We start from the raw sequence: 14,560 nt of genomic DNA on the forward strand, positions 1-14,560 counted from the left end.
AGGCACTAGCACCTTTGAAACTCTACACTCGCTAAAAAGCCTCATTTTGCCACCAAAACGCCACCACCATCCCCCACCCCTTTTCGTTGTATCAAATGGTGAAACAATGCCTTATTAAGGTCCAACAATTGTTTTTGTTTGAGAAATGTTGTTTAAAAGAGTGACCACTTTTTTTTCGGCGCCGCCTCCTATCCAAAAGATACATCAGCGGTGCCCCCTTCTGTTTGGGGGTTGCCAAAAAAATTATGAACTTGTGAATGGCAAAAAAATGACCCCAGGTCGATCATAAGGTAACGTATAACCAACGCTTGAAAGCCTTTGACTCTAGATTAATCCATTGAGAAGTTGCAGCACTTTAAAGACAAATTTTAATGGAAAAAATCAACACAAAAAGAGATTTTTGCCAATTTTGAGATGTCCCCTCGTTGCCATGGTAACAGGAATTTTAAGACTGAGCTTGGCTATATAAAGTTATTTAAGAAAGACAGAGATCTTTCACACTTTCATTTATGACGAGTCTATGGCAAGAGTAACATTTAAAAATAACGTACAAGAATAAAACTCATGTAAGATAGAAAAGTCAGTTAGTTCTTTTGTTACACACTGTTGACGAAGATCATTAACCAAATAATTATGTAGGTTTTTATATTCACATAATCATTTAGATTATTTATTATAATACAAATATATGTATATAACAAAAGAGAATTTATTTATACGATGGTCATTTTGGCTAGGTTATAAATTTACGTTTAAATTGCACATACACTTATATAGCTTTGCGACGGCTAAATATGTTTAAATAAGCTATTAATTTAGCAGTCAAGTACAAACTTTTCAACTAACCAACCAGCCTTTAATTACGTCATTGAAAATTGGAGATTCTGTATCACAAAAGATTCGTTGAAATTCTCTTTGTCCTCTTTGTCCATTATGATTGGATATCCAAGTTCTGAATATATAAAGGAACATTCAGAATCAATTAATTTCATTATGTCCCAACTTAAATATTTTCTCCACCAAAATGCATTATTTCTATTCCTTTCCGATCTAGCAGACCTTTTTCTGTTGCTTCCATAATTTGACACATGCACCCTAGCGTTATGTATGATTTCTCGAGTTATTGACATTCCAAGAAAAGTATGCAATTCGATTAAAGAATCATCTTTTGTGTAAATATCTTCATAGTGAATGAAACAAAACCTGTTCGGAAACAGTTTCTTTAAGCGTTCGCCATCCTTAAGGTCTGCCGCCATTTTAGTACACAAGGATTTTGCATTGTTCTTTATACCATTATGAGACGTCGTCTTTTCAAGAGGATACCCATGTGTCTCTAATCTCGAATGAATTATAGCTCTGGGATCTCGAAAAAGATGAACTACTTTCAGTTTAGGAGAGGTTCGAAGAATATCTTCTAATGCTCCAAGAGATAGTCTCAGTACTTTTGACACTCTGTGTTTGGCATGGTGACAATTTGAGGATTGCAAAACTTCTAGACAATGATCAAATGGTTTATTTCTGCTAATACAATAACGATAAATGTTCCAGCTTTGACCTATATCAACGAGGAAAATACACAGGTTATCTTTTATACTAAACATAACTTTTTGACAGAAACAATTCCAACGCTAGTTTACATAAATGCCAGTGGATCTAGAAATATGGCATTTGATAAAGAAAATTTGTTAAAGTTTATTTGAGGAAATTCACTTTATGGTTGGTCTTGCACATTTAATAAAAGACATGAACTTGTATTTAATTTATACAGGATATGAAGAATATGTGTACAAGTAACACATACAGTATCTGATATTAAAGAATAAAATAGTTCAAAATATATACATATAATTTTATATAATACAAGGTATATAATTATACTAATATCACATACAACTACAACAAAACATGTTTAAAAGTAAACTTTAACGAAGTTCTTACGCCAGTATCATGCAAATCATAACCGGAATGAAATTCTTAAGATCTGGCGATATTTTTAAACAAAAATAGTGATTATTGAACATATTAGTGTAATGGTTTATGAATTAAATATACAATGATAAAAACATACTACCTGAAAATCCTACAGCATCTGTTACTCCTGGTTGGATAAGATTTTGAACCTGCAGCAGACGACATCTAAAGACGTGATGAATTATTCTTTGAGCGACTTGTAAAGGAGTTACTGACATGTTGCTATGGGTTTAAAGAACGTAATTACATTGAAACCGGATATAAAAGGTATTTTTATTATGTCGTACAAAAAAGCTTTGACATGAGTTCTTCATCAAAATGCCACTTTTGATTGAACCGCAGTTACAAAAAAAATAAGAATTTATATATTAAGTGAATGCATATAATAAAATTGTTACTATTAATAAAGAAAATCAAGGATTTGCGAAAAGAACAGCTTAAACCAACCTTAAATTGTAATTGTAATTTCACAATAAAACTATTTTTTCTTATTCTGATCACAATGATTCTGATCATATATTTCGAAGGAAAAAACAACTTACATGATATCTTTGTCATGAAGCAAATGAAAATCGAGGCCTTTCTTGGACCGTCCAACAATAGGTTTGTTTTGATTCATTTCGTCTTTTGGGATTTCTCTGTATAAATTAATCATTACACCTTTGAATATGTTTACAAAGGAATATTTTCATTCAAAAACATATCTTCAATGTTATACACATTAAAAAATACACATATAAGCATTTTTCATAAGTATTTATCAAAAGTATTTATCATAAGTGTATATCTATATGTCGATGAGTTTAAAATAGTCAAATTTTAATCATAACTAAATGAATCCTTACAAAAGAGTAAATAGTGTTAATAAATGTACATATAACTGTAATTGAAAATAAATGGTAATAAAATAACCCATACCTACACATGTTTGTTCGAGTGCTACACACAGTAAAGTTGGATCTGTAATATCCCCAAAGTGTCAGTCGCCATAATGGTTCGTAAAAATAAAATGCATCTTTACGGAAACCTAGTATTCTTCCGGTATATGTGGAACCACTATTCATATAGGCGCTTAATATGACGTCATATTTTGGTAAGTAACGTAAGGCTCCTTCTAGTAAAAGAGAACATTATAAAAAGGGTATTAGCATATGATTAACACACATCAGTTCAATATATATGCTACAAGCTACATGTTACTGAAACAAAGCTTGTACTCTACGGGACATTATTTACAAGGAAAGATAAGATTTTCTGTTTTAAAAAACCAAATATGAAATGGAAGGCTTTGAGACCATTTAGAAAACACATATAGTAAGTTTATGCAATTCCACTACAAATGTCTAGGCAAATGGTTTTCAGTTGACGTCCACAATAATTACCACATGTAGATTGTAACAATACTATTCAAATAAATATTGTCTCTAAAAGAGAATACGACGCTGGCAATTTAGAATCATTCTGGCGTAGAAAGATTTTCAGATTTCATATTGCACAGGTGTTGATAAAGCATCAAATACAAAAACGGAAAATGTTTATAAATACAATTAAACAAATTCAAAAAGGTTTTCCAGCAATACAATCTTATTCAATTTTATAACAGGCATAATTATTTATTTCCATGACAACTGCAATAGCATATATGTATTTTTTTCTTTTGAACCACCAATATTTTAAAAGAAAAGGAAACTCAGATTTCCAAAATTGAATTTTTAATTAATGTTTAATTTGAGTCTCATCGTTGTAGAATTCATTATAGAAATACATAAACTTTATACAATACTCCGATCACGTGAAACATTCATCAGGCTCAGGTACACAGTTCATTTGCAAAAAAGTTAGATTTTTTGTATAAAAAACTGGCCTTCCTACTGATACCTCTGTACGGATCGAAGATTGTGCAATTTCTACAAATATCAGTTATAAGCAATTTTGAGACCAGGCCAAATAGCATGAATAGCCAAATAGCATTCACCATTTGATAGAAATAAAATTTAAAACAGAATGCAATTGCTTTGGTAATTCGTCACAAGAACGCTTAAAATGTGCCATTGCAAAGCGATTTGCTAAACAAAGATTTACTTTCATTAATAACCAAGAATGTTTCCGATGCATATCATTTCAGACACCTGTTTTTAAAGTTGTCACTGTATGAAAACTTAATGTCTAAAAACCATTTCCCTCATTCAATGATCCAAATGGCATACAAAACAAGCTGGATAACAATTTTAGAAAACCTACGCTGCTGCAGAAATTTTCACTAATTTAATTTTAAGATGATAGTGGTGACACTGCTGTCAAAACCCATTGCAAGGTCATTGAAATTAAGCTTGCAAATGTTTTAAATTTAAATTATGCCATTTAATAGATACCAAAGACTTTTTAATTCTTCTTTTTTTAAATGAATTTTCAAGTGTTGAACTATGTTTTAACTTCTAACTGTGTTGAATATACAAACAACAACTGGTTAAATGTGGAAATTACCATTCAGTATTCTTTTTCTGTGAAACAGTTCCAGAACTCTTAAGGCTGTCTTGTTTGTGGCATAAATAATGAATTCCATAATTCCTGAAATTAAAAAAAAAATAAAAATATCAAATGGTAGTATGTCACCCAGTCCTTCATATAGGTCAAGGATAAACATGAAAATGTTTTGTCCAAACAATACATTATATAAACAGATTATCATAAGGACGATTTTAATATAGAGTAAACAAAAAATCATTCCGATATATTAGTTTGTTTGTTTTTTTACAAGTGTCTGATTGTACTGGAAAAACTTATTTTCTTGCATTAAGCAGAGAAATTGGTCAATATTTGAATTAACATTTTATTGCATTTATAAATAAAAATGGTCTGACATTCTTTGCTTAGAATGACGTCTAAAGCATGACGTCAAAATTATTTCTGAAGGCAGAAAATTTGCAGATTTACTATTTATAGTATTCTATTTCTGATATCAAGTTTTTATTCTAACATTGCCTTTCCCTTTAAAAAAACCCTAATGGCTATCTTATATTTGCAGTTTCAAACTTGATCACAGTTCTAATACGGTCATATCAATTCCCAAGTTATCTTTTCATAGTGTTTGTTCCAGCAACACCTGGCCATTTGAATGATAATTCTAAACTCTACGAAAAACACCTGTTTTATCTATTTATGTCTACTAGCCTTATTATATCAACAACACAAAAGTCTCGGTTTAAACTAAATAAGATGATGCTCGTAAAAACAGATGACTTTATAAATATCAATTAGCAGCCAGTTGGGTTTTGTTATTGTTGTTTTGTTTGTTTTTGTTGTTGTTTTTGTTTGTTTGTTGTTTTTTTGCTCTTTTGTGTGTGTTTAAGTTGTTGTTGTTTTGATGGGTTTTTTTATTTTTGTTGATGTTGTTGTTCCTTCTGTTGTTATTGCTGTTTTCAAGCGCCGTTTGAGAGCCCGTACTTCACTTTACTCTTATTATGTTTTTCTGGGTCTTTGAGATCTTTAGGATTTTTCCTTTTTCCCGATTTTTACATCCACTGCACATACATGATGTATTTCTACATTGTATTGCATGTTCACTGAATATATCATGGGCAAATAACACCTTTTTAAACACTGCACTGGAATTTTTTTTACACTTTTCTTTACATTTAATATTTATTTTAGCATACAATGTATCAGCAACACAAATCAAAGGGCTGCAGCTCTATGGTATTTTCTGATCTTTGCAATCTAAATCATACTGACTATCTGTATGTACTTTCCTGTATAAGTTTATTTTTATATACTATAATTCATCTTACGCAGCGACAGCGTTTTGATTTTCTTCTATAACAGTTTGAGATTGATACATATGGAATTTTGCATGAAAAAAAAATAGAATTGCCTCGACTAGGATTTGAACTATATGCCTCTCACACCCTCAACGAGACCGCTTACCTCTGCACCACGGCGAAGTAATACATATGTACCTTGAATAAAAACGAATACATTATGTAATTCTAAATTGAGAATTTCCATTTCGTGTTTGCAATCCTTATTAATTTCGAGGTATTTTGTTCACGATAAACCTGTTGTTTAACACTGATGAAAATAATTTAGCGAAAATCTTCTCGCCAAACAGTCCGATTTGTATATATTCCACTACTCGACAGTCAGATTTATTTGTGTACTACGCTCTGGAGTATTCATTAATCGACATAGCTAAAAATAGCATTTTCATTGATTAAAATGATATTCATGATAATCCGAAGCTTTACGGAAATAGCCGAACATTTTTCATTGGGTAAAAAAGATATTCATCCGCGAAATTTGTGATTGTAACCTCATATTTCTATTGACTAATCTAAACTTTTAATGCACTGTAATTTGTTAAATGCCTACATTAAAAATTATTCTTTCTTTTAAATTGCTGGTTTTTAAGCAGTCTTGAGTTAGAACTACTTTGCGTTGTTAGGACTGTAAGGAAATTTTGTGTTAGACCGTGGATGTTAGCTATGTATTTACTGATCTTACGATCAGAAAATACAAAAACGCTGTTGTATTATATCATGTTTTGCATTTATACATACATGTATATACATACATGTATATAGCGGTCTAAAATATAGTTGATAGCCGGGCCACAGTCTGTCACTATTCTACTGATCTGTTTGGCCTTTTACTTTTGAAGTTTCAAAAATTGAGAGTCGGAAAATTTTACATTTAAAACATGACAAATCAATTACACAAGACAGCAGGGTAATGGTTAATAGATAGATGATGTAAATGAATCGATTAAAATGAACGGAAATAAATGCAAATTAACGCAATAAATATCCGGAAGCAATGGTGCATACATTTTTCAGACGACATTTTCAACTTGTATGTTATAGAAATATTTTCCAAGAACAACGAAACCAATATGCGTACAGGAAACAGCTGCATTATTTAGTAGAAGGGAATAAGGTCGACAGGCCATATAGAAAAATCCCGTTAATCGGTGCTACTTCAATTATTTCAAACAAAGATGTTTTAAATAAATTATTGCACATATTTCTTTCATTAATAAACTGTGAATTTATTGAATTGCTGAAAAATTTCTAACAACCTCAACAAAAAATCAATTCAAGCACAATTAACTGCTAGGTTAGTAGTGAATTTATAACTTTACGTGTTTTATTTTCTGCTGTTGCTGTTTCAAAAGAATACCATATCCTCATTTCTGTTGATTACATTTTTTTTATTTCTCAACTGTGGGTGTAGGTAAACTTCTTTTAAAATATCGCTGCCATAGTTCATAATGTTTAACACAACACTTACAAAACGCAAGGATTTAAATGAAAGAACTATACGAATATTGTAATAATTATATTTCATATATTTTTCAATACAATTAATATTTGTTTTAACTCATCAGCCAAAACACCATCAACAAAAAGTATTTCATAAATAATGTGTTTACATTTGTACAAAAACAGTGTGAAAGTATAATATTAATGGTAGAAAATTGTTGCTTAATGTTAATATATAATCACAATTGACGATGACTTGATAAATATAAAATGTTTATATATATGAAGTTTGTAATGTTCCTAAGAATGTATGTTATATCAGTTAACAATTCCTATAGTATATCATTTCAATTTGAGCCTTACATGATTCAAACAAAATAGTAGGCAAATACAACCATTACTTCGTCACACTAAAAATTTTATCACCAAGATAATTGTTATTATGTTCTTGTTGTTGTTTGTTTTTGGGTTTTTTAAGGGGTTATATTTCTATAACAGTTATTTTTTACGGTAGCGATTATTTTGCCAACTCATATTACATGTCTCACATTAATGAAACATAAAAAAGTTTCTTAAATTTCGTTGCATGATTCAATGTATAGTTTGCAATATATTATCAAATTATAAAAGAATAGTAAATACATACCAGTACATAATACCAACAGAACAAAGGCACCAAACACCTTTGAAACTCTACACTGCCTTAAAATCCTCATTCTCGACACTGAAATGCGTTTAGCAAGTTTTGAAAAAAAAAAGTTTCAATATTTTGGCTCTTACAAACAAACAATCACAAACAAGTTATAAGAATTTAGCTCAAGAGTAACAGTATGAATTATTCCATCAAAATCTAAGTGTTCCATTCTAACAAGATCAATGCTATTTTTGCTATAAAATATGCCAAATAAAACAGTGCTTTAATTGCCTATTACATATTCCAATATACGTATTACCGAGAATGCTAATAATAATATTTCCCTTTACACTTATTTCAAACATGTTTGCAGAAAATTATCAGAAAATATTTTCGTCAAATAAAATATTTCTAAATTTTTATTACTTAATGGAAAGTAAACCATGCGCTTTGAACAACATTGATAAATAGGCATTGTACTATTAATTGCTTTTAATACAATTATTGTTGCTATTGTCAAATAGATATTTTAAATTGAGTTCGTCAAAAGTGATTTCTATACTTATTGATCGATTATCGAATAAAAGAACAGACTTCCTTAACTAATCGCAGCTGTTAACCCACTCAAGTGGCATTATTTTAATATCCAATTGTTTTCATTAACAGGATTTGAGTATCAGAAAATTGTCGAGTGCTTTAACCAGAGACTACATGTAACACTATAAGAATTAGATTGATCTGGCTATCGGTTACCTATCAATACAGTCTGATATACTCAACTAACGCCGAACAATTCAAAGCAAGTGTTTAAATGTAATTTGATCTAAAATTAAGTCAATATGTTTTTGTACTGTGTTGACAAATAGATAAGTCCAATGTCATAAAAGGAATGAATAAAAATAAGTACAATAATCATTAGAGAAATGTATTTTAAATGTTATTTAGCAAATAAACATGCATTTTCGATGTTTTTAAGATTTTTTAAAGGACTTTTAATGAAATCAAATTTAACTTGTATTCTAAGAAACAAATAATTACAAATAAATATAAAAGAGAAAAATATCCTTGTCAACACTTTCATCATCTTTACCAAATGATAGCTACTTTTTTAAAAGAGGTTTGATTGGTTGCTTAATTTATGCTTACAGATGAGATTTTATCCTATCATAATATAATTAACAGTTATCAATTGAAACATTTTCACATAAGGCTGAGTTCGGTGTCCCCAATGCAGCAGCCATACTACGCTATAACTTGATTGCATGTTAAATTACTACCAAATATCAAACAATTAAAGCAATTAAATGTGTGGCCTTTTGTGCACGTTTCCTTATTTTTGGGGTCCCTTTCTTGCTAATTGAAGTTTTTATTTTTACGAGTAAGCTCTTGCCGATAAGTTGTCAAGTCAGGGTTTTATTTGTTACATCAAACACATTTTTTACCCTTTTATTGTGAAGATTTTTCTTAATTATTTATTTATTAGTTCATACTTTTTAGAAGTCAAAAGCGTTCACTAATTGTGGTAGATCTACTTGTAATAGTTTATTAATTAATTTGTTTATTTATTTATCTTTTTATTTATTTATGATTTTAAAATTCATTTCGAGTTCACTAAAAGTTGTTATAATTTTTTCAAAGGATAACTTTCAATGATACTTGTATGTCAGAAATGAAGTTCATTAACGTTATAACGCTTAGAACATCAAAAACATGTCATTAGTCGGGTAATAGATAGTCCTTTTAGAACAAGAATTTATTCAATACAAAATCAGTAATAAAACGCATGTTGTATTATATCATATATGTATAAAGCCGTTAAAAATAGTTAATAGCCGGGCCACAGTCTGGCACAGTTCTGCTGATCTCTTTAACCTTTTACTTTTGAAGTTTCAAAAATTGACATTGGCCAATTCTCCATTAAAATCATGACAAATCAATTATACAACGGAGCAGGGTAATGGTTGATAGAATTTTGTAAATTAATCGATTAAAATGAGCGGAAATAAATGCAAATAAATGCAATTAATAACCGGAAGCGATGATGCATACATTTTTCAGACGACATTTTCAACATGTATGTTAAGGATACCAGTATATACATTTGTATTCTAAGAATAACGAAACCAATATGCGTACAGGAAATCGTTGCATTATTAAGTAGAAGGGAATAAAATCGGCAGGTCACACGCACTTAGTGAAGAGAAAAATCCCATTAGTCGGTGCTACTTCTATTTTTTCAAACAAAAATGTTTTGAATAAATTATTGCACATATTTTTTTGATAATAAACTTTGAAATTGAACCAGCTCAACAGAAATAATCAATTCAAGCACAATTAACTTCTTGGTTAGTAGTGAATTTATAATAACTTTGCGTGTTTTATTTTCAGCTATTGATGTTTCCAAAAGAATTACCATATTTTAATTTTTGCTAATTATATATGTTTTATTTCTCAACTGTGGATGTAGGTAAACTTCTTCTTTTATAATAACTCTCTGTCACACTTTATTAAGATAGGCACAACATTTACAAAACGCAAGCATTTAAATGAAAGAACTATGATAATTATATTTCCTATTTTTGCGATACACTATCTTTTTTTACTTATCAGCTACAAGCCCAAAACAAAATAAAGTTCATAAATAATGTACAAAAACAATGTGAAGGTATAATATAAAAATGGTACAGAATTACAGCTTAATTAGTGGTTATATATAAGCACCACTAAAAATAATTAAATACATGTGTAGAATAAAAGTCTATAGACATCAATAAGAAGTTGATAATTTTCTTATGAATGTATTTAATATCAGTTAAACATTTCATTTAGTATATAGAATAAAATTTGAAAATGAGCTTTAACTAGGCAAATGTCTATTTAATTTATTAAAAAATTATTTCTTAATCACACTAAAAATAGTATCGTTTTATTCTGTTGCCTTCTTCTTCTTCTTTTTTTTTAAATGAAATTTTCTTTTATTGATTAAAAGATAAAAATATTTCATTTCAATAATTCAATTTTGGTACGTAATTTGATCAACGACGATCGACGATGGATCGTTGGGAGAGGGTGAATACGAAAGAAAAACACAAATGTATTATGAATTAAAAAATATCCGGGAAGTATACATGTAGAACCTTTCTATAAGAGAAAATGTCTTTACGATAGTGATAATTTATACAACTCATATTAGATTTCTATACACACACATTTAATGATTAATCAAAGTGTTTTTTTTTTTTAATTTCGTTAAATTGTTTCGTCTGCAATATATCATAAAATTATAAAAGAACAGTAAATACATACCAGTACATAATACCAACAGGACGAAAACACCAATCACCTTTGAAACTCTACACTGCCTTTAAATCCTCATTCTCGCCACTGAAATGCGTGTCGCCAGTTTTGAAAAAAAACTCAATCTTCTGACTCTTACAAACATGCAGTCACACAAACAAATTCAAATGAGTAACAGTATGAATTCATCAAAAATCTAGTTGTTCCATTATAACAAGATCAATGATATTTTTACTATATGATATACCAAGTCAATTTGAGCTCCAATTGCCTATAACATATTCCAATATATTACCGTGACGCTTTCATTTCTATTGTTAATATTTACATTTCCCTTTATTCTAATTTCTTATATGCATGTAAAAAACAATCAGAAACTATTTTCGTCAAATGAAACATTTCTCAATTTGATTTCTGAAAAGAAAGTTAAACATGCGCTTTGAACAAGCGTGATAAATATAAATTGTACTTCTCAATTGCTTTTTATACAATTATTTTTGTTATTGTAAAATAAATATTTTAAATTAAGTACGTCAAAAGTGATTTCTATACTTATTGATCGATTATTAATATAAAAGGCATCAAATAAAAGAACCGACTTCCTTAACTAATTGCAGCTGTCTATCCACTCGAGTGGCATTATTTTAATATCCAATTGTTTTCATTTGCAGGCATCGACTATCAGAAAATTGTCGAGTGCTTTTACCAGAGACTACATGTAAAGATATAAGCATTAGAATGATCTGGCTATCGGTTACCTATCAATACAGTCTTATATACTCAACTGTCGCCGAACAATTCAAAGCAATTGTTTTAATGTAATATGATCTAAAATTAAGTCAATATGTATTTGTACTGTGTAACCACATAAATAAGTCTAATGACATAAAAGGAATAAAATAAAAATAAGTACAATAACCATTAGAGAAATGTGTTTGAAATGTTATTTTGCAAATAAACATGCATTTTCGATGCTTTAATACTTATTACAGGACTCTTTAATGAATCCTCAAATTTTACTTGTACAAATAACTACAAATAAGTATAAAAAGAGAAAAATATCCTTTTCAACACTTTCATCATCTTAACCAAATGATAGCTACTTATTTTTAAAGATTTAAAGTTTAATTGGTTGCTTAATTAATGCTTACTGATAAGATTATATCTACCATAATATAATTAACAGTTATCAATTGAAACATTTTCACATAAGGCTGAATTCGATGTCCCCATTGCAGCAGCCATACTACGCTATACCTTGATTGCATGTTAAATTACTACTACCAAATATCAAACAATTAAAGCAATTAAATGTGTGGCCTTTTGTGCACGTTTTCTTATTTTTGGGTCCCTTTCTCGCTAATTAAAGTTTTATATTTTTATATTTTTAAGCTTGTGAATGGGTTAAATCCCGCGACATTGTCTTACCCAAATAACAACGAACAAATGTATTGTACATTGCTTTTGAACATATTTGATGCTCTCGCCGTTAAGTTGTCAAGTCAAGGTTTTATTTGTTACATCATACACATTTTTTAACCCTTTTATTGTGAAGATTTTTCTAAATTATTTATTTATTAGTTCATACTTTTTAGAAGTCAAAAGCGTTCACTAATTGTGGTACATGTAATTATTTATTTATTTATTTATTTATTTATTTATTTATTTTATTTATTTATTTATTTATTTATTTATTTATTTATTTATTTATTCATAATTTTAGAATTCATTTAGAGTTCACTAAATGTTGTAATGATTTTTTAAGGATAACTGTTTTATATTGTATACATATGTTTCATGTTAATAATATCTTATACTGTAATGCGCATGTCCATTTTCTTCCCGCCACTTATATACTTGGAAATATTCAGTGGTCATTAAACGATAGAACTAGCAACACGTGTCTGTGTTATATATTAAAAGTGCACGCTCTGTGTACATGTTAATAAATATACCCATAATACAACAATAACTTTCAATGATGCTTGTATGTCAGAAAAGAAGTTTATTAGCGTTATATGTTTGTGGCTGTGTAAGCAATTTTTAAAAAACATAATGCAATTCGATATCATTAGTTTCCATATATCTTTTTATGTCAGGTTGCGATACACTAACAACCTTAGGCTTAAAGAGTTAAAATGTCAAAAGAAAAGCATTATGTGACAAAACATCCAAAAGTCAAAGCTTTTGAATAACACAATGTATCGGGAATTGCGTTTCAAACTAATATATGACACAAATGGTCATAAAGGGAGAACAATGTTTACGGAGAGTAGTTTCATAATTTAAATAATGTAAACTGAACTGAAAGTGCTTAACAAAGGAGTTAAATTTTTCAGGCATTAAAAACTATTTGTGTATCATAAAAACGGTTAATTCAGTTCAATTTTAATGACATTGAAGTCAAAATAGTATGTTTATGAAATAACTTTATCAGAAATTTTTCACAAAATAGATATACATTGTAAATGCTTTTTACATTCTATAAAAAGGAAAAGTAGGAATATTAATTTACGCTAAATGGAAGGAGACTAGATGTTTGGGACATATTTCTTCATAAGCCAAATAACCTGCCAAACATCTTCATAACTAGTAATATACATCAAACACACACAAAAATGAGAACTTTTCTTATTTGTATAAATATCAGCATCATATGATCACTGAGACCTATTCCGTCTCACCATTTTTATTACTATTTTACATTTAACGTATATAGTATTGCGTATATATATATCGTACATTCTGATACAGCACCAAGAAAGCTAGCCGACTTAAAATTCGTTAAATTCCGAATGGATTACTATAATAGCATTAAATCAACATAACATAACTGACCCCTATCAAAATGAAACAAACAAATATTATGATCAATAGTTTAACATGTGTGAATGTGTGTGGTAGTTTACACTACAGTCAAAACAATAACAAAAAAACAATATCATATATTCCATATCAAAATCTTATCTTTTTTAAATCTACATTTAAAAAATAAAGACTTTGATATAAAGTATGAAGTGTTTCTTTTAAGATAATGATTGTCATGTAAACTAAAACAATCACTTCAAATGGATCATAACACAAAAATATTTTGCGCGCGGATTTTTAAAATGTGTGGCATATCTTACAATCAAGTTGATATTAGGCCTACCACGGCTGTAATTAAAGCTTCGATTTGCATGCATTTTTTTATTATATTGTCTTACTTTCTGTTTTTTTCTTTCATTTTCAATATATTGCATAATAATATCATTTTTTAGATGAAATGTTAATGTGTAGTGAAAATAAGAAATGCACATTAATATTCTCGGTTCTTGCTTTTTGTTTCGCTATACTGATAATAATAATAATAATAATAATAATAATAATAAAAACTCTTTATTTAACGAAGGTAGCTTAT

The 14,560-nt window shown here is 29.0% G+C and overlaps 1 protein-coding gene across 1 annotated transcript; it reads right to left on the reverse strand.

Moving 5' to 3' along the window:
- Positions 1-529: 529 nt before the first annotated feature.
- On the reverse strand, positions 530-11,776 carry LOC132727390 (carbohydrate sulfotransferase 4-like). Its single transcript, XM_060712847.1, has 7 exons — positions 11,170-11,776; positions 7,876-7,953; positions 4,456-4,539; positions 2,890-3,085; positions 2,514-2,609; positions 2,072-2,193; positions 530-1,555 (listed from the first exon to the last, which is right to left on the reverse strand). Exons 2-7 carry the CDS (start codon positions 7,943-7,945, stop codon positions 861-863), a joined length of 1,263 nt encoding a protein of 420 aa, XP_060568830.1. The 5' UTR covers positions 7,946-7,953; positions 11,170-11,776; the 3' UTR covers positions 530-860.
- Positions 11,777-14,560: the final 2,784 nt, after the last annotated feature.

The sequence above is a fragment of the Ruditapes philippinarum genome, unplaced genomic scaffold (assembly GCF_026571515.1).
Source record: "Ruditapes philippinarum isolate M1 unplaced genomic scaffold, ASM2657151v2 ctg2627_1_1_1_1, whole genome shotgun sequence".
Lineage (NCBI taxonomy): Eukaryota > Metazoa > Mollusca > Bivalvia > Venerida > Veneridae > Ruditapes > Ruditapes philippinarum.

Excerpts from the sequence above, each read along its gene's own strand:
- LOC132727390 (XM_060712847.1), bottom strand. The coding sequence starts at position 7,945 with ATGAGGATTTTAAGGCAGTGTAGAGTTTCAAAGGTGTTTGGTGCCTTT. Across the intron at positions 3,086-4,455 it reads CAGAAAAAGAATACTGAATG|AAGGAGCCTTACGTTACTTA; the intron begins GTAATTTCCACA and ends CTCTTTTACTAG. Across the intron at positions 2,194-2,513 it reads CTTCATGACAAAGATATCAT|CAACATGTCAGTAACTCCTT; the intron begins GTAAGTTGTTTT and ends TTAAACCCATAG.